We start from the raw sequence: 23,318 nt of genomic DNA on the forward strand, positions 1-23,318 counted from the left end.
GTGTGCGCCTAGTGACTACCTGGCCACGCGCTGTCTTGTCAGCATGTTGTTTGTCCCGACAATGCACATGGAGCAGTCCTTTTAGACGAATATAGTAAGCACGTATGTGCAATTGATTTCTTTTGCGTGGATCACCCGCTAAGGAACTTATCTTTTCCACAAAGTAGTCTGAAATGCTAATGCTGATGCTAATCTCATAGCGCAATCTTAGGTCTTAGTGTCCCATTGGCCATTGCAATGGAGGCCAAGTACTACTACTGGAAAACATGCATAATTAATGAAGTACTACTATAGTGTACTAACCTTTTATCCCCTATATATTCTAACGCGAGCGCGTGCTCCAAGCAGACAGAGGTCTTGCTGCTGCATCTGCCAGTTCCACTCTCTCGCCGGACCTGCTACTCCCACTGAATCATTCGTCTTTTGATTATTTTTCACCTCCTTCATCGCTCTCCCCTCGAGGCAAATAGAGCAGGCTTGACTCTCTTGCCTCGTCCTCGTTCCCTCCTTCACCATCCAATCCCCTCTTGCCCCAGCCAGCTCCTCCCTCTCCTTTCTCCAGCCAGCTCGTCCCTCTCCACTACCTTGAGTCCTTGAAGACAATGACGGCTGTACTGTGCCGCTGCAGGCCATTGGCCACGGCGGTGCTGCTGCTCATTTATTCACTTTGTCATCTGGGTTCTTGCAATGGAGGAGCAGGAGGCAGGATCACAAGGCTCCCTGGGCAGCCGGAGGTGGGCTTTGGTCAGTACTCGGGCTACATCGAGGTGGATGGCAAGGGGAGCAGGGCTCTCTTCTACTACTTCGTGGAGGCAGAGCTTGATCCCGCCACCAAGCCCCTTATGCTCTGGCTCAACGGAGGTGAGTCAGTGTTCGTGTTGTACCTTGTGTCATGGCATTCTCTCAACTCTTTTGCTTTCCTGGTGTATCTTGCTCCCTGCTTGTTTGCAGTCAAGTTAAATGTGTGCTGTAATGCAGTACATATTTTTTTCCTTTCATACTTTCATAGTTCCTTCCTTGGTTAAGCTCTGTCAAACCAGAATGTGATCCGAACTCTGGTCCTGTGATCATTTCTGGAGATATCATTGATTCGATGGTTTTCTTCTTTAGGACCTGGGTGTTCTTCGCTTGGTGTAGGGGCCTTCTCAGAGAACGGCCCTTTCAGGCCCAGCGGGCAGGCGCTGGTGAGGAACGAGTACAGCTGGAACAAAGGTAAGTGTGAGGCCAATGAGTGCTGCCTATCGACCTTTTTCTGCAACACTGCATGCTAATTCCAATTCACGAGCCTTTTGTTGGCCCAATAAAGTTGCCACATGCCTCACTGTTTTCATGGAGTTGTGTTGCCCTGCAGAAGCTAATGTGATTTACCTGGAGACACCAGCGGGTGTTGGCTTCTCCTACTCTGCTGATGCTGCCTACTACCAGGGTGTGAATGACAACATGACAGGTAGGAGTGAGTGCTGACTACTGAGGTTTATTGTTGAAAGTTTTCTTGCATCTGTCTGAGTGTTGCTGTTTTCTTACTGGGTAGTATATACAGTAGATGACTGCCTTTTTGTAGATACACCATTTGTAGGAAATAAGTTGTTGCCACTTTATTAGCAGTTGGACTTCTGTTTTATCTGGAAGTCTTAAGCCCTTGAGTGGGAGTTTTGATGTGGGCTCTGACATTTCTTTACTGAATGAATAAAGCAATGGACAATATGGTGTTCATGCAAAGGTGGCTTGAAAAGTTCCCACAGTACAAGGGCAGAGAACTATACATTTCTGGAGAGAGTTATGCCGGTACATACATATGTACACCTTCATTTACAGTCTTATATTGATAAAAAGTAAACAACCCTTAGCACTCTCTGAATCTTCATACGTTCTTTGCATGTGCCAGGGCATTACATTCCACAACTTGCCGAGGTCATGGTTGAGTTCAATAAGAAGGACAACATCTTCAACCTCAAAGGACTTGCTGTAAGGAAAACCTCAATCTGAATAAACTGATTCCTCTGTCCATGCATTTTTTTTTTGTTTCTGACTGAAACATTTTTGTTGTTGGTAGTTGGGCAATCCTGTTCTTAATTTCACCACCGACTTCAACTCGAGGGCAGAGTACTTCTGGTCTCATGGCCTCATTTCAGACTCGACATACAGGATTTTTACGTCTGTTTGCAACTACTCCCGCTACGTCAGCGAGTACTACGGTGGATCGCTTAGCCCGCTTTGCGCGAGGGTCATGAACCAAGTAACCCGAGAGACTAGCCAGTTCGTTGACAAGTACGATGTTACCCTCGACGTCTGCTTGTCTTCAGTGCTCTCTCAGTCAATGATCCTCTCCCCCCATGTATGCTCATAGTCACAAACTGATCAGAATCAGTATCATAGGGTAGCTATCTCTCAAAAAAAAAATGTGAGAGAGAAGGCAGCTATCTCTTGTCTGATGTAGAAAAAATGTGGGTGTGTTGTGCAGAAGCGTGTCGGGCACCGCATCGACGTCTGTGTGGAGGATGAGACGGTAAACTACTTGAACAGGAAGGATGTCCAGGAAGCGCTCCATGCGAAGCTCATCGGTGTAAAAAAATGGGCAGTTTGCAGCAGGTATTTAACCTACAGACAAATTTGAATATTTCCTTTGAGACCTTGTAACATATTTGTAATAAAATGGGACCTTTCGAGAAAGAAACAGATTAATAAGTAAATGCATACAAGTACTTTGTGTATTTGTATCTGTTATATCTGACCATAGTTCGCCCTATTTTTTTGTTTTGTTACAGTGTTCTTGAGTACGAGCTCCTCAATTTGCAGATTCCAACAATCAACATAGTGGGATCACTGGTCAAGTCCGGCATCAGAGTACTAGTTTACAGGTATAAAGGGGTAAACGATTAAAAGAGTAAAAAAAATTCACATATGCATCATAAAGGTCAGGAATATCTTGATAGGAAACAAAAAGACTAGAAAACCTCTGTCTTTTACTGCCTTAGCCATGATATTGAAATATTGGAACTTTCTTTGTGGAGCGCTGAAATTAAGAAATCAATGAAGATCAAGAATCAGGTGTGTAGCATTACTGTAAAAATAAAATAAAAGGATGGAAAAGCATATAGAGTTGGAACTTGACATAAGGTTTTAGAACATTGTACTTTACCAGCTTTATATCATGGTACAAATTTGCACCAGAACCTTTTCCTTTGGTCGGTCCTCTCAACTTTGGGAAGCATGAAGCTCAGGCTTACATGATGTAACATGTAACAATTGTTTCCTTGTAAATTCAGTGGCGATCAAGACTCGGTGATCCCTCTAACGGGAAGCAGGACTCTAGTGCAGAATCTAGCGCGCGATATAGGCCTGAAGACCAGCATTCCGTATCGGGTTTGGTTCGAAGGGAAGCAGGTGACAACCCAGACATACCGTGCAAACTGAAGAGCAAGTTATGTACAGTAGCATTTCTTTTCTAGTGCTGAACAATCTTCCTCTGCAGGTTGGTGGGTGGACCCAGGTATACGGTGACAAGCTCTCCTTCGCCACCATCCGAGGGGCCTCACATGAGGCGCCATTCTCGCAGCCTGAACGCTCTCTTGTGCTCATCAGGGCATTCCTACAAGGCAGGCCTCTGCCGGAAACCTTCTCATGATAGTGAATATTGCCCCTGTAGCTATGAAAAGAGTTGTTAGTCCTGATTAATTCTACAAGGGGTTTAGTAATGTGAGAATGTGTTTCCTTTTTTCTCCTCCTGTTCCTAGATGTCTGAAGCTGCGGTAGTCGCAGTGCTCTAAAGGTTTTGGTCTCCCTTTCTCCTGTATTTGAGGCTTGGTAATTGTTCAAAGAAGTTCCAGCCAGTTCTATTTGTGCTCTTGTATGTATATTACCTCTATGACCTGTCTTAAGCGTGGCAAAGCCATCTGACTTGCCTTTCTTGAAAGGTTTCAAGCAGGTAAGATCACAGTTCGTTCTCAGGAGCTCTTTGTCGGTAGGCAATGATCATACCACAAGTTTTTGGGTGGATACATGGCTTGGCGTTGCACCTTCAGTACCCTAGAGGATGAGCCTCTGTCGAAATGAAATAAATATTGCATGACCCCTTATTCTGCTGGAAGTTTCTCCCTTCTGGTGTCTTGAAAGTGGATTTCGAGAAGAATGATGTTACAATTAAGTGACCTTTACTGCAATATGCATTGCAAAAGAAGGGTTATGATCCTGCTTGTGGCAACAGGTTCAAACTTTCTTTCAACGAGGTAGCGTGGGGGTCAAGGTAAATGATGATGTTAGTGACTAATTTTAGACTCACAAAGGTTTGGAACAAGGTGTTTAGTTATCTCGGGATACCAATTCACAATCTTATATCTTATATCTTATTTACTAATTGGAGGCACCATACTAGCTCCAATGTTAACCCTCCCAATGATGCAATTACGTCCTCTAATTTGTCTTCAAACTATCTTAATCCCTTTTTGAAAGTGCGTTATATCGACTAGAGGGGGTGGGGGTGTGAATAGGCAGTTTTATGAATTCGTCACTAAGAAATTTCCCTGTGATGAAATTGCTAAGTCACGACTTGCAGCGGAATAAGTACTCAGGCGTAAGTGTAACATTGCAAAAGCATGGTCATCATGAGGAAATGGAACAAACACTTAGCCCGAGTAGCGTGATGAGGATGTTAGGAATAAGCAACTTGTATTCCCATGAGACCATAGGCCGATATATATACATGTACAGGTATGGAACATATGCAGGAAACCCCTTATACAACGGGATAAATACAAAGGGGTACATGACTTCTATTATAACTCTAACACCCCCCCCCCTCAAACTCATGGTGGATGAACAACACTGAGTTTGGAGAGATAAAAGCCATGTTGTGCTCTGGTCTGGGCCTTCGTCAGGAAATCCGCCAACTGTAACTCGAAAGGCACATACTGAAGAGCAATAACGTGATCATGCACACCAGCGCACACATAGAAAGCATCAACACCAATATGCTTGGTGAGCTCATGCTTCACGGGATCACGCGCAATGCTAATAGCACCTGTACTGTCAGATAAGAGCAGAGTCGGTGTAGTGACAGGAACACCAAAATCCTCAAGTAACCACCGTAACCAAGTCACCTCTCCGTCAAAAGAGCCATCGCTCGCAACTCAGCCTGTGCACTCAAACGGGAAACTGCAATCTGTTTCTTCGTCTTCCAGGCAATGAGAGAACCACCAAGAAAAACACAGTTAGCAGAAAGTGAACGGCGATCTGAAGGACCACTAGCCCACGTAGCATCGGAATAGGCCTGAAGCTGTAAAGAACTGGAGCAAGGAAAGAATAGACGGTGAGAGATCGTGCCCCTAAGATGTTAGAGAACACGAAGGAGATGACTATAGTGAATCGATGTGGGAGCGGAGACGAACTGACTCAGAATATGAACCGGATAAGAGATATCCAGATGAGTGACAGCTAGATAGACAAGACTACCAACAAGATGACGATAACGCGTCGGGTTAGGCAGGGGATCACCATCAGTAGCACGGAGGTGAACATTGAGCTCCATAGGAGTCTCAACAATGCGCTCGTAAGTAAGAGCAACACGAAAAGAAGATCCTGGATATACTTTTCCTGGGATATAAAAAGCCATCAGAGGTAGAAGAGACTTCAATCCCAAGAAAGTAGCGAAGAGGTCCAAGATCAGACATAAGAAACTGCTCACTAAGACGGGCCTTTGCAATGGCAATATACTCGGGGTCATCCCCAGTGATGATCATGTCATCAACATAGAGAAGAAGAAGAGGCCGGCCACGAGGAGAAAGGTGAATAAACAATGCTGGATCATGAGCACTCGCTGAAAAACCAGCGGCAGTCACCACAGAGGCAAAATGCTCAAACCAGGCGCGAGGGGCTTGCTTAAGGCCATAGAGAGAGCGACAAAGACGACATACCACGCCATCAGGAACAGAATACCCAGGTGGTGGCTGCATGTACACCTCCTCACGCATCTCATCATTAAGAAAGGCATTCTTAACATCAAGCTGAGATATAGACCAGTGGCGTGCAGAGGCCACGACAAGAAGTGTACGAGTAGTGGTCATATGGGCCACAGGAGAAAAAGTCTTGTCATAATCACGACCATACTCCTGCTGAAAACCACGAGCCACAAGACGAGCTTTGTGACGCTCAAGAGAACCATCGGAGCGAGTCTTAACCTTGTAAATCCACTTACAAGTGATGGGACGGACTCCGGGAGGAAGGGAAACAAGATCCCACGTACCAAGTGCGTTCAAGAGCAGCAATCTCCTCTGGCATCGCAAACTACCATTTAGGATGAACAACAGCCTCACGATAGGAAGTCGGCTCAAGAACAGCAGCACCAACGATGGGAAATCCAAGGCGATCAACACGTGAACGAGGGCGAGAACACAAGGCATAGGGAGGCTGAGATGAGGATGACAACACATCCGCAGAGACATCCACATGACGTGAACGACGAGTGTAACACTGAGGAAAAGATGGAACAATGCAAGGGGGGATCGCCAAGGTAGAATCGGGGGTGAAGACGTAGAAGTCACCGGAGATGAAGGTGCAGAATCCGATGACATGCCAGGAGAGGAAACCGTGGGAGATGGTGGTAGCAAATCGACAAGAGGTGGAGAAGCAGAGGGAGCGGAACGAATAGGCAAAAGCTCGATGGGGTGAGAGATGTATCAGGAAAAGGTCGAGGAAGATGGGCGTGGGTAGAAGGGACGAGACTCATCAAAAATCACATCCCGAGAGATACCATCCGACGACCGATAGGATCCCAACAATGATAGACCTTATGCTCATCACTGTAGCCTAAGATGACACACTCAACAGACTGAGTAGTCAGTTTGGTGCGTTCACGAGGGGCAAGAAGAACATAGCAAACACAACCAAACGGGCGAAGCATCGAATAATCGGGAGAATGATCAAAAAGATGTTCAAAAGGAACACCACCCTGTAGAGCAGCACAAGGTTGTAGATTCATGAGATAGGTGGAGGTGAAGACGACCTCAGCCTAGAAATGAGTCGGGAGAGAGGCAGCAATCATCATCGCACGAGCCATCTCAAGAAGGTGATGATGCTTGCGCTCAGCCACACAATTCTGAGCATGAGCACCACGACAAGAGAACTGAGAAAGTGTACCCTGCTCAGCGAGAAATCCACGCAACATCTTGGAGATATACTCTCCAGCAGAGTCAGCACGAAACACACGAATAGGCATAGAGAACTGAGTGTAACCATGACAACAAAACGCTTATAGATAGATAATACCTCACTACGAGAAGACATAAAATAGATCCACGTGTATCGAGAGAAATCATCTATAAAGATAATATAGTAGCAATGGCCTCCCTTCGAGGAAAAGGGAGCTGGACCCCAAACATCCGGGTGAAGAAGGTCAAAAGAACGCTGAGACACAGTCTCGCTATGAGGATAAGGTAACTGAACCTGTTTACCAAGCCGGCAGCCCTGACATTCTAAAGACACACCACCTGAGACGGATCCAAGAAGACCACGTCAAACTAAGGATGAGAGACGGGAGCCACATAAATGACCCAGACGATGATGCCACTGTTGAAAAGAGCTGGTAGACAAGGCAACAGAGGAGGAGATACTGGCTGCAGTGGCAGCGAATGGAAGGTGAAGCCAGTCAAGCTCCCAGAGACCCTGAGAGTCACGGCGCCGTGGGCTAGCACCAAGAAGAGCACCAGTGTGACGGTCCAGAACTGAACATGAGTCAAAGTCAAGAATGACCCGACAAGTAGAGTCAACAATCTGGCCACCAGAAAGGAGCTGCATGGTAAGCCGAGGAACATGAGAAACATCGGGAACATGAAAAGATGAAGTGCTAAGATAGCCTTGGCCAGTAACCGGGAGAGAAGTACCATCAGCAGTAAGAACATGAACAGGAGAATCAAGAGGTCGAGTAGATGACAGAGCGGATGAATCATGAGTCATATGAAAAGATGCTCCAGTATCAAGAACCCATGGAGATGTACGTGCGTGTGTAGAAGGTCGTCTCTCAATGCCAGAAGAGTCCGTGGCAGAACCAACAGAACGTGTCGACGAAGAAACAAAACATGGAGCTAGCAGACATCGAAATCGTCCACTCCTGCTTAGTCAAGAGCGCAACTGAATATGTTGATGTAGACACACCCGACAACGGAGAGTCGAAGGCAAGCAGCAGGGCGCGAAGTCGCGCAATCTCGTCCTCGGTGAAGTACACAACTGAAGTAGGCAGCGTAAGGGCACGAGGAGAGAAGCGACCACCACCACCTGTGGAAGCCGCTAAATATGGCGGTGTAGCATGTCCAGTATCGTCTACAAAGACCGGTGTAGAAGACGAGGCCGTGTGCAGACAAGCACCAAGCGCCAAGGGAAGACGTGTGGACGAAGAGTAGTCCATGGAGGCATAGGCACGAGGACAACCGGTGGAAGTCGTGAGAGGTGTCGGGGAAGAGCGACATGCACCGGTGAAAGTCGCGAGAGGAGTCGGTGTAGAGCGACAATCACCATATGTAGAGCTCGCAGGAGCAACAGAAGAACTACCAGCATAGCCGTCAGGAGTCACGGGAAGCAAGGGGCTGCAACATTGCATGCTCGTGTAGACCATTTTTTAGGAATCGCTGTCGACAAACAGCGTCCGCGTCTGAAACGGCGTGCGCGTCGACAGCAGGATTGGAGGTGCCTCGATCTGGCGAGATGGGAGCCGCCTTGACCTGGAGCCACCGCGATATGGATCCCACGAGTAGGGTGCTGGATCTCTCGTGGATCGATGTGGAAGTTGAGCTGACGAGTAGATCAAGACGAGCAGGGATGAGTGGCTAATGCAAGATGTGATGGAGCCGCCTCGATCTGGCTGACGCGAGCTGGATCCAGAAGACCTCGATGCGGAACCAGGTGAAGCGTCCAGTGAAGTCGACCTGGAGCGACGCGACCTCGATGCGGAACCGGGCGCCGCCCCAGGTGAACTCGATCTGGCGAGATTGGAGCGACGTGGCTGGAACTCCTCCACGTGTGGGACGAGGCGAGCGGGACGAGGGTCGGTGCCGATCTGGAGGTTGACGCGATGTAGCTGGAACCCCACGACGAGGCGAGCGGGACGAGGGCCGGCACCAGAGGTGGGGAAGATTAGATCGGGAAGAGCACGAATTGCGCGTGCAAAAAGAACCTAGGCTCTAATACCATGTTAGGAATAAGCAACTTGTATTCCCGTGAGGCCATAGGCCGATATATATACATGTACAGGTGTGGAACATATGTAGGAAACCCCTTATACAACAGGATAAATATAAATGGGTACATCACTTATATTATAACTCTAACAGAGGACACACGGGTGAAGAACAAGTGAAGTGAAGAATTTGAGATGAGGAAATATAGAAAGTCTTCAGTCAAATTCTTCAAACAGTAACGATCAATTTCATCAACACATAAATGAGGAATTAGAAGGGTTGAGGAAAAGAGAGTGATTTCATGACCGAGTACCAACTGTTACGAGAGTCGTACGTCTCGTTTGGAGCGGCTTGGTATTTAAACCAAAGGACACATAGTCCCATGACATTAAGTCCTTACCGTATTCTCCTTGAGCTAGGGACACAGTCCTCGTCCAACACTCGTGGTAAGTCTTCAGGGCAGACTTCCAAACCCTCAAAAACTCGGTCACCCGACAATCCACAGTTTTACTACTGGATGCTCTAGACCAGTGACACCTAACCGTCTCAAAGATGCACAGTCTTCAAAGGTAACAAGCGTCGGTTCCACACGGGAACAATCTTTTCAGTGATGCTCAATCACTTTGGGTTTTTGGGTTTTTATTTGGGTGTTTGGGATTTTTTCACACTACGCTTAGTAGCATCCGCCCAAGCACACTGGCATCGTGTCTTTGCTTGCTCGTCGTGAGCCTCCAGCATCGCGGACTGCGCTGCTCATGATGTAGGAGCTGTTGCGCTATCGCCCGAACCCAACCGACTATGAAGCTTGGCTCACGCGCACCACCGAGCTCGTCAACACCATCGGGATGCCCCGACACCCTCTCACCCTATCTTTCTTCCTTCGTTGCACGAGCATAGGCTGAACACGATGCTCCTCCTCCACCTCCTCTGGGCGATGACGACACGGAGCCTCACCGCCCCGCACGTGGGCCAAAGCCATCCCAGGGCGCATCCTCGCCCAACCATGCTGGCACCAGTTGATAGATCGTCCAGCGCGTGCAACCAGATGCGCATCCTACTCGAAAGGCAGCATGACCGCTAGAACCGCATCTTCTAGGGCATCACAGCAGCCATGCGCAAGAACCAGGGCGCTCTTGCCGGTGGCGTTGCCACCATCAACGGTGATTGCCTCGCCTTCACCTGTGAGCTGCGCCGTGTGGTGTGGCCCTTCAATTGGAGCCCAAGCTGCCTCCTCGCAATGACGGCACCCCCAATCCCACAGAGTTCACACAGATCTTCGCGAGGGTCATCCAAGCTGCGGGCAGCGACGACAAGGGCTTGGCTATCTGGCTTCCCATGTCCCTTAAGGAAAACGCGCGCTCATGGCCGATGAACCTCCCCGAGAACTCCATCTCGTGGTACGAGCTGTGCAAGCAGTTTGTCGCCAACTTCAAGGGCACATACGAGCACCCCCTTACGCTCAAAAAGTCACACGCCATGCGCCAACGCCCTAGAGAAACCCTGTGCAAGTACATCCAGCGCTTCAACCAAGTTCACAACAAGATCCCGCATGCCTCCGATGCCCCAATAATCTCAGCATTCTCCAAAGGTGTCACAGACGTCAGGATGCTCGAGAAGATCTTCATCAATGATGAGCTCGACACAGTGACCGCGTTGTTCGACGTTGCCAATAGGTGAGGCAAGGCGGAAGATGGCCGCCTCTTCACCCACAACGACCCTAATGCGGTGCTAGACGCCACCACACCCAAGGCCAAGGACACCAAGTGCTAGAGCCCCGCCGGACTTGAAGTGGAGCCTGAGAAAAAGCGCGAGCGTGATCGCGATGAACCCGGGCACAGGAAAGACGGTTATCCCCTCTACGCCTTCCACATCGTGAACATCCATCACACTGAGGACCGCCATGAGCTCAACATGGTTCGGCAAGACCGCCAGGTCAGCCGCAACAACCGCAACAATCATGGTGCAGCGTGCAGCAATAGCCGCAGCGGTGGCCGCTGTAATGGCCGCAAAAATAACGACCGCAACGGCAACAACAACCACTACTTGCACGGTTGGCGGAACCAGCCTCATTAGGCCAGTCCTCCTCAAGGCAAAGCTTCCCCGTCATGTGCGATTAGGAAGAACTTGCTTGGCAAAGACGTTGGGGGCTACTAGGAGTTCCGCGAGCTCGCATGCATCCTTGGCGGAGCCTAGGCTCATGCATCCAACCGCCACTTCAAGAAATTCTCTCGCGATGTTAATGTTGCCCTCCCATGAGTAGAGGCCTCCAAACCCCTCAAGTGGTCGCAGTTCCCGATGTCCTCCCACTCCAGCGATCATCCTAAGTCCACCAAGGCTGTGGACATGATCCCTCTGCTGTGCACACCCATCATCAACAACTTTGTCATCACCAAGACGCTCATCGATGGTGGTGCAGGCCTCAACATGCTCTATGTGGACACCTTCGAGGTGCTTCAAGTGCCCTACGAGCGCCTCATGCTAACGAGGCCCTTCTCGGGCGTGATCGATGTTTGCACCCTGCCTCTGGGAAAGTGCGTCTTCATGTCACCTTCGGCAGCCACAAGAAATACCGCACCGAGCTCATTGACTTTGACGTAGTGCACATTGGCCCACCCTACAACACCATCTTGCGCTACCCTGCTCTCGCCAAGTTCATGGCAGTGACAGATCATGCCTACAACACCGTTAAGCTTTCGGGATGTAGTGGTACCATCACCATCCACTGCAATGAGAAGGGCGTAGTGCGCACCCTCGAGCACGCCTACAAGGTTGCTGCCACGGTCCACCCTGCTGATGAGGATGACGTCGAGCGTGCCAAGCCTGTACCTGTAAAGAAGAAGACAATGTTCTCTCAAGCACACGGCAAGACGAATAAAGTGTCACTGGATGACAGTGGCTTTGGTCCCACCATTACTATCGACAATGGCATGTCGGCCAAATAGGAGTGCAGGCTAGTCACCTTCCTTGAGGAAAATGCTGATATGTTCGCCTGGACACCATCAAACATGCCTGGTGTGCCGAGGGAGGTGATCGAGCACCTCCTAGGTGTGTGTCCCAATGCACGACCCGTGAAGAAAAATGCACAACGCTAGGTGATAGATAAATAGAAGTTTTTTGTTCAAGAGACCAAGAAGCTTCAGGAGTCAGGCTTCATCCGTGAGGTACTCCACCCTGAGTGGGTTGCAAACCGCGTCGTGGTCCACAAGCATAGCTGGGAGGGGTGGATGTGAATTGACTTCACTAACCTCAACAAGGTCTGCCCCAAGGACCATTTACCATTGCCGCGCATCGACCAGATCATGCACTCCATCGCTGGTGTGATCTACTGTGCTTCCTGGACGCCTTTTCACGCTACCGCCAAATCAACATGGCCAAGCAGGATGAAGAGAATACACCTTCCTCATGCCCTATGGATTATACTGCTATATCTGCCCGCCCTTCAGCTTGAAGAGTGGAGGAGCCACCTTTCAGAGGATGATGCACAAGGGTCTGGGGCCTCAGATGGGAAGGAATGCATAGGCCTAGATTGACGACTACATCATCAAGACACGCGAAGCGAGCTCCCTCGTGCGGTCGCCCGTACATGTCCGATTTGACCATGACATGTCCGGTAGGTGGGGATTAGGGTTAGGCATGGATTTCGAGGAGAGGGGAGAGGGAGTTATCTAAAAATACCTGGGGGTCTATTTATAGACAAATGGGGGGGGGGGGCTAGGTTTAGCGAAATTCCGCCCCGGTTTCAACCGCGCGGTCGGATTCGAATAATTCTGAACGCGGGAACGGGTAAGTGGCCGTGTAGGGTAGTTATCCGGAGACGAGAGGGAAAACGGGCGGCGCGGCAACGCGATTTGAAACACCGATATCCGTCCGACGGTAGAACGAATACGATGCCGCTATGGTCGACCGTTCGGGTACCAGACGGACTCCGATTGCGACGAAACTTGACAGATGACCTACCTATATTAAAATAAGACCGCACGTCAAATTCCAACCCGATCAGAGAAAGTTTTACGCACACTTTTGAAAGCAAGGTTTAAACGTTGCCACGGGCGCGAGCGGACAACGACGAGAACCGGCAACTAACAACGGATGCAATTTTTGAAAAATGGCGGCAACGGGATGCCGATGCAATGCGGATGATGCGCATGATGTGATGATGATGCGACAAAAGAAAATAGACACACGACGAAAACCGAATAGAAGGGGAATCTTCTGGGGCGTCGGCATCGGGCTGTCACATATACATTCTCAATGGGGGAGTGGTAAGCTAGTGCAGTTCCAAGCAAAGCATGGTAGATGATTCTAAATGTGAAGAAAAGTACATAGTTGCCTCGGAGGCGGCTAAGTAAGGTGTCTGGATGAAGCAGTTCATGACGGATCTTGGAGTTGTGCCGAGTGCACTGGACCCAATGACTCTATGCTATTACAACACTGGTGCCATTGCTCTCGCCAAGGAACCAAGGTTTCACAAGAGGACCAGACACTTAAAGCGACGCTTCAATTCCATCAGTGATTACATCAAGGAGGAGGACATAAATACATGCAAATCACACAAGGATCTGAATGTCGCAGACTCGTTGACTAAGCGTCATCCACGAACAAAACATGATGAGCACCAGAATTGTATGGGTGTTAGATTCATTACAATATAAATAACATAGTGACGTGAACTAGATTATTGACTCCAATGCAAGTGGGAGACTATTGGAAATATGCCCTAGAGGCAATAATAAATTAGTTATTATCATATTTCCTTGTTCATGATAATTGTTTATTATCCATGCTAGAATTGTATTGATTGAAAACTCAAATACATGTGTGTGTGCATAGATAACACTCTATCCCTAGTGAGCCTCTAATAGACTAGCTCGTTGATCAAAGATGGCCAAGGTTTTCTAGCCAAAGACATGAGTTGTCATTTGATAATAGGATCACATCATTAGGAGATCATGAAAGACCCAAACTATGAACGTAGCATATGATCGTGTTAGTTTATTGCTATGGTTTTCTGGAGGTCAAGTATCTGTTCCTATGACCATGAGATCATGCAACTCACTGACATGGGAGGATTAACTTGTGTGTATCAAACGTCACAGCGTAACTGTGTGACTATAAAGATACTCTACAGGTATCTCCGAGGGCGTATGTTGAGTTGGCATGGATCAAGACTGGGATTTGTTACTCCATGTGATGGAGAGGTATCTCAGGGCCCAATCGGTAATACGACATCACAATGAGCTTGCAAGCAATGTGACTAAAGAGTTAGCCACGGGATGTTGTATTACAGAACGAGTAAACAGACTTGCCGGTAACGAGATTGAACTAGGTATGGAGATACCGACGATCGAATCTCAGGCAAGTAGCATACCGATGAACAAAGAGAACTACGTATAGGATTGACTGAATCCTTGACATGAGGGTTCAACCGATAAAGATCTTCATAGAATATGTCGGAACCAACATGGACATCTAGGTCCCACTATTAGTTATTGGCCGTGGAGGTGTCTCGGTCATGTCTACATAGTTCTCGAACCTCGGGTTGACTGAAGGTGTCTCGGCCATGGAGGTTGACTAGAGGTGTCTTAACCGTGGAGGAATCCTTTACGTTTGCTGACGATATAAGTATAGTCGAGTAATTATGTTTGTGACTGAAGGTTTTTCGGAGTCCTGGATGAGATCCCGGATGTGATGAGGAACTCCAGAATGGTCCGGAGGTATACATTGATATATAGGATGAAGGGCATCGGAGTCCGAAAGTGTTACGGGGCATGCCGGGGAATCGATGGAGTACCGAAAAGGGTTTTGGGGGGCTCGGCAAGTGTTGGTGGTCTCATGGGCCGAGGAGAGGGGGCACACCAGCCCACAAGGGGCTGGGCGCCGCCCCAACCTCAACCTACCACCGCTAGGATGTGCCCACACCCCCTAGGGCCACCGGCCACCCTAACTTGGGAGGCAAGGCACCTTGGGGAGGGGCCACCCCAAGCCTTAGCCGCCCCCTTGGCTGCCAGCCCCTAGGGGAAATTCTAGGGTGCCCCCCTCCTCCCTTCCCCCTATATATAAAGAGGGAGAGAGAGGGAGCCGCACCACGACGTGTTAAGGCGAGGCCCTGCGGAGTTTTCACCACCACCACCTCACCACGTGATACATCCCAAACTTATCTATAATTTCTCCTTGTTCCATGATCTTTTGGGTGACATTGTTATATGTTTTGCTACACTTTTATATCATCTTACACATTTTTGGACTAACCTACTATGACAGCCCAATGCCGATGTTCCAGAAGATTCCCCTCTCTTTCCATTTTCGCCGTGTGTCTATTTTTTATTTCCCGCGGCATCGTCGTAACCCTGTTTTCAAAAGTGCGCGTAAAACTTTCACTGATCGGGGTGACACTTGGCATGCGTTCGAGATTAGTTATAGCTAGGCCACCTGTCGAATTTCGTCGCGATCGGAGACCGTTTGGTACCCGAACGGTCGACCGTAGCGGCACCGTATTCGGTTGTCGTCGGACGTTTCTCGGTTTTAAAATATTGTTGTCGGGTCGCACCATTTCCTTCTCGTCTTAGCCCAACACCCACTCTACACGGCCCAACCAACCCACCAAGCCAACCCGCTTCGATCGGAATCGTCGGAACACTATCCAACGGCACGAAAACAGAGCAAATAGCTAACCTAGCATGTTTCCTATGTATAGAGAGCCCTCCCGTACCTAATATAGACCAACCCTAAATTCTAGGAATTCCCCTCCGTTTGTCCCATCCATCTATCAGCCGCCACCACCACTGTCTTTCTCATTTTCCCCATCGAATCAACTAGGCACCCACACCTCCGATCCAAATCACCCCGTGCCAATCCCCGTCGAGCCTCCCACAGTCGCACCTCGTCCTCGAGCTCCACCTCCCGACCGGCCTCATGCAGCCCCAACACTGGTGTTCCATGGAGCCTCTCCCCATGCTTCCCGACCAGGCCAGCCCTCTCCCTGCTCCCTTCCTCCTCCTTCCTTCGGTGTCCTTCCCCGCTTCTCATCTCTCCCTTCCTCTCGTTTTCTGTAGGGAGAGTGGAGACCACCATGGCCATGGCCTCGAGCTCGCGATGGCCACCAATCTTTGCAGCCGCCCGCTCGTGGGAGTTCCCCATGGCCGTATCCGCCTCCCCGACCCCGGATCCGCCCGCCCCGACTCCATCCGTGTGGACCTCCAGGACCTTGCCGGAGGACGGCGCCGCCGGATCTGCGTAGGTCCCGGTCACATCTCTCTCCCCTGCTCTGTTCCCCCGCTGCTCTCCCTCTCTCAAACACCTTTGTTCCTCGTTTATTTTTTCTGCAGGTGACATCCATGGTGTTCCCGAGCTCCGTGATTCCTCTCCTGTGCCCGAGCTCGCCCCAGCCACCTCCAGATGCGCCGGCTCGCGACCTCTCCTGCCCAGACCGCCATGACCTCCCGCGGATAAGATCTCTCGCCTCCCCCTCCTGTAACTCATTTTTCTCTGATCTCTCTCTGTTTCTCTGAACAGGAGCACCCGAGCCCCATGTCCGCCGTGGACTAGAGGTCCGGCTCGCCGGCCCGGTACCCCTCTGTTGCCGCCAGAATCGGCCGCCCTGGCCATCTGCGACCCATCCCCACCTCCTCCGCGCTCCACGTCCACCGGAGCGCCGCCCGTTGCCATGGCCGCCTCTGAATCGAGCCAGCCCCACGTTAGCCTCCGTCAGGTTGTTGCCTCTGTAAGGAAGTTACCTCTGAATCTGAAACGTGCATGTCTCTTTTAGTTCCATTCTCGCATGTTGAGGTTATTTCAAGTAGCTGCTATGTTTTTTACATGTACACCTTAGTAACCGAGGTGGCTAGCTCCACCGATTTCCATCAAGAGATCGTGGGATCAAATCCGAGTTCTTGCAATTTTTTTGTCCTTTGTTGTTTCTCTGTTTTAGACATCCGGTGTGTACACATTCATGTCTGCGCTGTGCGCAAATCTAGCACTAACACACATCTAGCTTAGTGGCTTGGCATTGAGCCATCTAACCAGTAGGTCTTTGGTTCGAGTCCCATGGGCAACACATTTTTATGGCACCGGTTACTTTTATTTAGCTTCACGTCTGCACTGTGTTGTTACCTAGTTCTTCCCAATGAACTCTATGCATTGTCAACGACACGGCTGTAGCCCACTGGCTAGCACCAGCAGTTTTCATCCGAGAGGTTTGAGGTTCAAATCCTAGCAAAACCATTTTGTTTTATTTTGGGCAGATTCAAATGCCTTTTTTTGTAAAATTCTTACAATTTAACCGCGCACCGGATCGAGACACGTGCTATATGAAACTTGACTACAATTTCGCATAGATTAACAATTTCCAACTCTCATGCATGTTCAAGGCTGTTAGTGTGTTGTTTGCATCGGTTTGCGTGCCGATGTGTTAAGGAACAGATTAGGTCATAGTTAATTAACGGTAGCTCCGTTGGAGTTGTGCCATATATGTAAATGGACCAGAACGACGATAGAATCACGTGATCCACATTGTTTCGTCGTTTAGCAAACACAAAATGTTTTTAGGACAAATCTGGACATAATTAGAATTTAACGCGTGGGGTCATTTCGAAGATGCTATATGTCGTTTCCGGTCTCATTTAAAATGCTAGCTAGGTAGATTAATCATCGCTTCACCCCTTGCCATGTTAAACAACATTAAAAATTGCCGTGTTAATAATCGGGAGTGAATTAAATAATTAATCATGGAGTTTCGTCGATATGCAACTCATTGCATATCGAGCTTCACTTAATGTGTAGGGTTTGCGTGAGGTGAATTGCCATGCCATCCCTTGCATCAATGAACTGATCATGCATCATAGTAGGTTGTGCATCATGTTGTGCATCGTGTGGTGAATATCCATGTTGATGTTGTTTCCGGTTTGCTCCGTTTCGATAGAGTTCCGCAAGCGTGTCGGAATGTGAGGACCCATTCGACTACGTTGGTTCACCGACATCTCGGAGATGTTCTTCTTCCAAGCGGGATCTCACGCAAGATGGCCATTTCCCCAGATACCATTACTATCATGGCCATGCTAGTTTTACCGTTTCTACCATTTATGTCTCGTTGCCTACTACTTGTCATATATACGAGCCCCTCAACAATGCCATGATAACCTTCAACATGTTCAACCTAGCCAACCACTGATTGACTATGTTACTGCTTGCTTATCCATGTTGTTAGCGTTGCTAGTTGCAGGTGTAGTTGCTTCCATGTGATAACATGGGTTCCTTGTCTTATCACCATATTAAATGCTATTTAATTTAATGCACCTATATACTTGGTAAAAGGTGGAAGGCTCGGCCTTTCTAGCTTGGTGTTTTGTTCCACCTTTGCCCCCTTAGTTTCGGCTACCGGTATTATGTTCCATAATTGAGCACTCCTGACACGATCGGGGTTGTTATGGGGACCCCCTTGATAATTCGTTTTAGATTAAAGCTGGTCTGGCAAGGCCCAACATTGGTATTACATTTGCCCAACATAATAACTTTTTAATACTAAAAGCATAGGGCGTCATGAACCCGAGGAGTAATTTCACATAATACAGGGGGGCCAGTGCTGTTGGTGCTGGTCCAAAACTAGAGCCGTTTGCGGGGCCAAGTCGGGGCAACTCGGGAGATTTCTATCAGGCCACCGTACGCTGTGCTTATCCGTCGTGTCCTGAGAACGAGATACGCGGCTCCTATCGGGATCGTCGACACGCCGGGCGGCCTTGCTGGATTAGTTTTACCTTTGACGAGATATCTTGTGCATCGGGATTCCGTTGATGCTTTGGGTAATCTCAGAGTTGAGGCTTTCCACTAAGGAATCCGACGAGATCGCGAGTGTCGTGATTGAGGATTTCTATGTGGCTTGTGGTAATTTGTGATGGACTAGTTGGAGCACCCCTGCAGGGTTAAATCTTTCGGGAAGCCGTGCCCGCGGTTATGTGGCAACGTGGAAGCTTTGTTTAACACTGGTTCGAGATAACTTGAAGTTAACTTAATTAAAACATGCCAACTGTGTGTGTAACCGTGACTGTCTCTTTCGTGAGTTCCTTCTCCGATCGAGGACACAGTGGGGTTATGTCTGACGTAGGTAGGTGTTCAGGATCATTCATTTGATCATTAGTAGTTCACGTCCGTTATGCATAGATCTTCCCCCTCTTATTTCTTGTAATCGTAAGTTAGCCACCTCATATATGCTTAGTCGCTGCTGCAACCTCACCACTTAACCATGTCTTACCCATTAAGCTTTGCTAGTCTTGATACCTTTGGAAATGAGATTGCTGAGTCCCCTGTGGCTCACAGATTACTAGAACACCAGTTGTAAGTACAGGTCAAGGTTACTTGACGCAAGCGCGTTGATTGTTCATTTGGAGTTTCTTCTTCTTCTTCTTCTTCATCGATCTAGGATGGGTTCCAGGCCGGCAGCCTGGGATAGCAAGGATGGACGTCGTTCTTCTTTTGTCGTTTGTTTTCGTCCGTAGTCGGACCCTGCTCTTACTCTTGATGAATATGTAATGTACTGATGTGACTCTGATGTAGCTTGTGGCGAGTGTAAGCCAACTCTATATATATCTCTTCTTTTTAGTACCTGTTCTTGTAACGATATCCATTCTTGCGACACGACGAGATGCGCTTCTATCCCTGATGAGGCCCTCGTGCCAAATTGAGGATAGGGTCGCATCTTGGGCATGACAAGTTGGTATCAGATCCGTACCGACCTAGGAGCCCCCTTGATTGATCGAACTTGGCCGAGTCGAGTCTAGTGAAAAACTACTTTGAGTCTAGTTATATATCGGAGAGTAGGATTCTTTTTTCTCCTCTTCTATGCTGTGGTGAGGAATGTTGACGTAATAATTTATTCTACTCCTCTTCTCACTCAAATTTTTTTTAGGATCACGCGTATATTTTTGGAATCTATATGATGCCGATGTGACGGAGTTCTGTCTTGGTGCCTCCTATCTGCTTTGAGTTTTAGGGAAGTTGAGCTCCACGGGATTCTTGGGCATATCGTTATCATTCAGATTTCTTAGTATCTCAGAACGAAGGATGTTCGTAATTGCTTCAATACTAGTAGTGGAGAGATAACCCCGATGTCCCCAGTACTCGTGCAGATTGTTCGGGAGTACTGCCATACTTTGTATCGTTGTGATCACGAGGGTCTGTTGTAGATGAAGGTCCGAGATTCTGGTTGTGTGTTGACGGATGTGATATAGGTGACGGGTTAGTATTGGATTTGTGTGTTATTACTCCTTGTATCCGTGTACCAGATTGCATGACCAGATATTTCGGGAATTCATAGGTGGGAATTCAAGTAGTTACTTATAGGATAATCTTCCAACAAATGCATGATGTTAGGTTGGGGTTCGGCATCTAGTGGATTCTTGTCCACAAAAATATCGGGCGAAATCTTTCTCATGAGTTTGTTCTGGCTTGTTTCATAAGCCTCACCGTTTGTTTTGTTGGAATATGGTAATTCAAGTTGCTTCGATGTCAAGCGGTGACTTTAGATCTTTTCTAAGCAGTGTTCTCATATTCATATGAGAGTGCTAATCCTTTTGCTCAATCAATTGTCTTATCCATTTTGTCAACCGGAGTCGTCATGTTAATTCTTTTCCAACCGGTGTGTTTCTCTCCAAGTGAACTCAATCCTCTCCAATTGTTGCTGATCATTCTCTCAATTCTTACCGGAGTTTGTCTCATCGGTCTCAAGTTGTCTTTGTTTTTCCCCACCCTCCCGCCCTTTTCTTCAGTGATTCAATTTTTATCCAAGAGTTTTCTTTTCATTGTGCTTCCGTTGCTTGTTCTTTTCTCTCTTATCCGGTGATTCATTGTGAAGATTCTGAGGAGATTCGTGTCATATTTGTTCATTCTTGTCATCTTTTCCCGGTGAATTAATTAAGTTGTCCATGTTCATCATATCCTATTTATCCTTGTAATTCTTTCCATGTCAGGAAATTTTATGAGCCTAACTTGGTATTTATTTCTCTCTTTTCGATCCGGAGCGTTGAAGTTATCTCTGTAGTTCTTCTTTCCAATCTTTTCAATTATTTCGAGGTTTTCAACCTCATCTAGTTTTCATTTGTGCCGGTGCAGTATCTCTCTTCTAAGCAATCTTTTCTAACGGTGGTTTGTTTGAGTGGGCCCATAACCCACAGGTTCTTTCCCAGGATCTTTTTTGGCTCTTTTAATCTTTTCCCGGAGATCATTAATTCTTTTCAACTATGACGTAAGTATGATTTCCATCAGTCATATCCCTTCTTCAAGATCTATTTGAATTAATTCATTCCTTGGCTCAACCTTTCATTCTTCTTTATTCCAGAGTGTCTCAGTAATTCTTGGTGTTGTTCTCGTCATCATTCTTAGCTTGCAGTCTGAAGGAGTGTTTTCTCGAATCTTGGTCCGTTCTCTTGAAGATTTCATTTCAGCTTGGTGTCATCATATTATTTGTTCCAATCATGAGAATCCATTTCTTGCTATCCGGTGCTTTTTTGAGTTGTTTTCATTCTCTTTCCTCCGAAGGCCATCATTTCAGAAGATTCTTCGTTCTCAGCTTTCAGCTTTCATCCTCAATTCTTCACAATTGTTGCCTCTTCGCTCGTCTCTCGATTATTCCGGTGCCTTATTCAAGTTTTCTGTTAGGTGGATCATGATCTCTTCATTCTCATGTGTTTCCATGCATTCTTGGAATTCCCATTCAGTTGTGAATTCTTACCGGTGCGTCCTTCAATCATGCCTCAAGTGGTGCTTATCTCTCTGCCTGTTCAAGATTCATTTCTAGTAGAATAAGTTGGATGCTAAATCCGTTGCTTGTCATCAATTTAATTTGATGAAGGATGAGCATAACATAATTCTTATTCTTGTTCATTGTAATTTGAATTCTTCTTCCGGAGTGGCGCATGATATCGATTCTTTTCTCAGGTGCTTATCTTTTTTTCGGAGTTCTAAGTTCTTTTAAGTATCTCTTTGTGAGGCTTCATATAAATCATTGCAAGGTCATAATCTTATTCTTTCTACCTTCTTATCGCCGCATCATTCATCTGTATACGGAGGTCCTTCATGGTGGTTCATCAAGGTTTCAATCCATTCTCAAGTGTTCTTCAAGATTCTTGTTGGAGTACCTCAAGCATTCTTTCTCTTGCATTTCCAATGCATTTGTTCTTCCTTTATCCTTTGAGGTGGTATTATAGCATTCTTGTTAGGGTAGGAGCCTGGAAGAGTTTTCCTTTCAAGAATGAGATAATTAAATCCACTGATTCTATGATCATGAGATATTTTCAACCTATGATTTCTTCATTGAGCTATCTTGGTTTAGACTTCACCTAAAGCTTTCCCTTAGGATTGTGGCTATTATTGTGTTTATCATTGATGCAAGTTCTTAATGTATCCTCTTCATGTAAGAAGTGTTCATTTCTTGTTGCTCCCAAGCTATCCTTGTTTCTTTTAGTGGTTGGTTGTCACCTCATATATGTTGAGATGATTTTCATAAACCCACTACTATCGTGCTCTTCGTTGTTGGTTTTCCAACTACTACGTCAATTCTGTGTCCGGAGGCTCTTCAATCCTATGGTGATGATAGTTGTCATTCTTTCTTCATCCTCTTCTTCCGCTTGAGCTAGTTCCTATTCTCTTGTTCCGGAGGCTTTGTGATGTTGCTCTTTTGGGTCTATTATGTTGTTTTATCAAGATCATGGTCTTCCCTTGTTCTATTTAGTCGTTTGTCATGTATATTGTATAATTCTCTCTTCTTATTGAATTTTTTGTCCCATTTTCCTACCGAAGTGCTGCCGAAATTTTCGTGAATTCTTGCCTCTTTCTCATATCATTCTTCATCTCTTTGCAACCTTCAAGGATCGTTGGTTTCACTCGTTTGTCAAAGAAGCGACTAAGTTTTACATCTTGTTCTTTCTCATCCTCTCCCCCCTTTCATTCTTTGATCTCGGGGCGAGATCCTCTTGTACTGTAGGAGAGTTGTGACAACCCGATGCCGATGTTCCAGAAGATTCCCCTCTCTTTCCATTTTCGTGGTGTGTCTATTTTTATTTGCCGCATCATCATCGCATCATGCACATCATCTGCATCGCATCGGCATCTCCGTTGCCGCCAGATTTCAAAACTTGCATCCGTTGTTAGTTGCCGGTTCACGGCGTT

The 23,318-nt window shown here is 47.4% G+C and overlaps 1 protein-coding gene across 1 annotated transcript; it reads left to right on the forward strand.

Annotated features, from left to right (window-relative positions):
- The first annotated feature begins 349 nt into the window (after positions 1-349).
- Positions 350-3,838, forward strand: LOC123402569 (serine carboxypeptidase-like 45). The gene is made up of 10 exons (XM_045096490.1): positions 350-861; positions 1,111-1,212; positions 1,352-1,447; positions 1,693-1,785; positions 1,886-1,965; positions 2,054-2,335; positions 2,462-2,589; positions 2,766-2,858; positions 3,267-3,384; positions 3,473-3,838. The coding sequence occupies exons 1-10, from the start codon at positions 603-605 to the stop codon at positions 3,623-3,625; spliced, it is 1,404 nt and encodes a 467-aa protein (XP_044952425.1). The 5' UTR covers positions 350-602; the 3' UTR covers positions 3,626-3,838.
- Positions 3,839-23,318: the final 19,480 nt, after the last annotated feature.

Source organism: Hordeum vulgare, chromosome 6H, assembly GCF_904849725.1.
Source record: "Hordeum vulgare subsp. vulgare chromosome 6H, MorexV3_pseudomolecules_assembly, whole genome shotgun sequence".
Classification (NCBI taxonomy): Eukaryota; Viridiplantae; Streptophyta; class Magnoliopsida; order Poales; family Poaceae; genus Hordeum; species Hordeum vulgare.

Bases quoted from the DNA above. Each gene is read 5' to 3' on its own strand.
- LOC123402569 (XM_045096490.1), top strand. From the start codon at position 603: ATGACGGCTGTACTGTGCCGCTGCAGGCCATTGGCCACGGCGGTGCTG. The intron at 2,590-2,765 runs GTATTTAACCTA...GTTTTGTTACAG, and splicing joins AAATGGGCAGTTTGCAGCAG to TGTTCTTGAGTACGAGCTCC. The intron at 3,385-3,472 runs GTGACAACCCAG...CTTCCTCTGCAG, and splicing joins TTTGGTTCGAAGGGAAGCAG to GTTGGTGGGTGGACCCAGGT.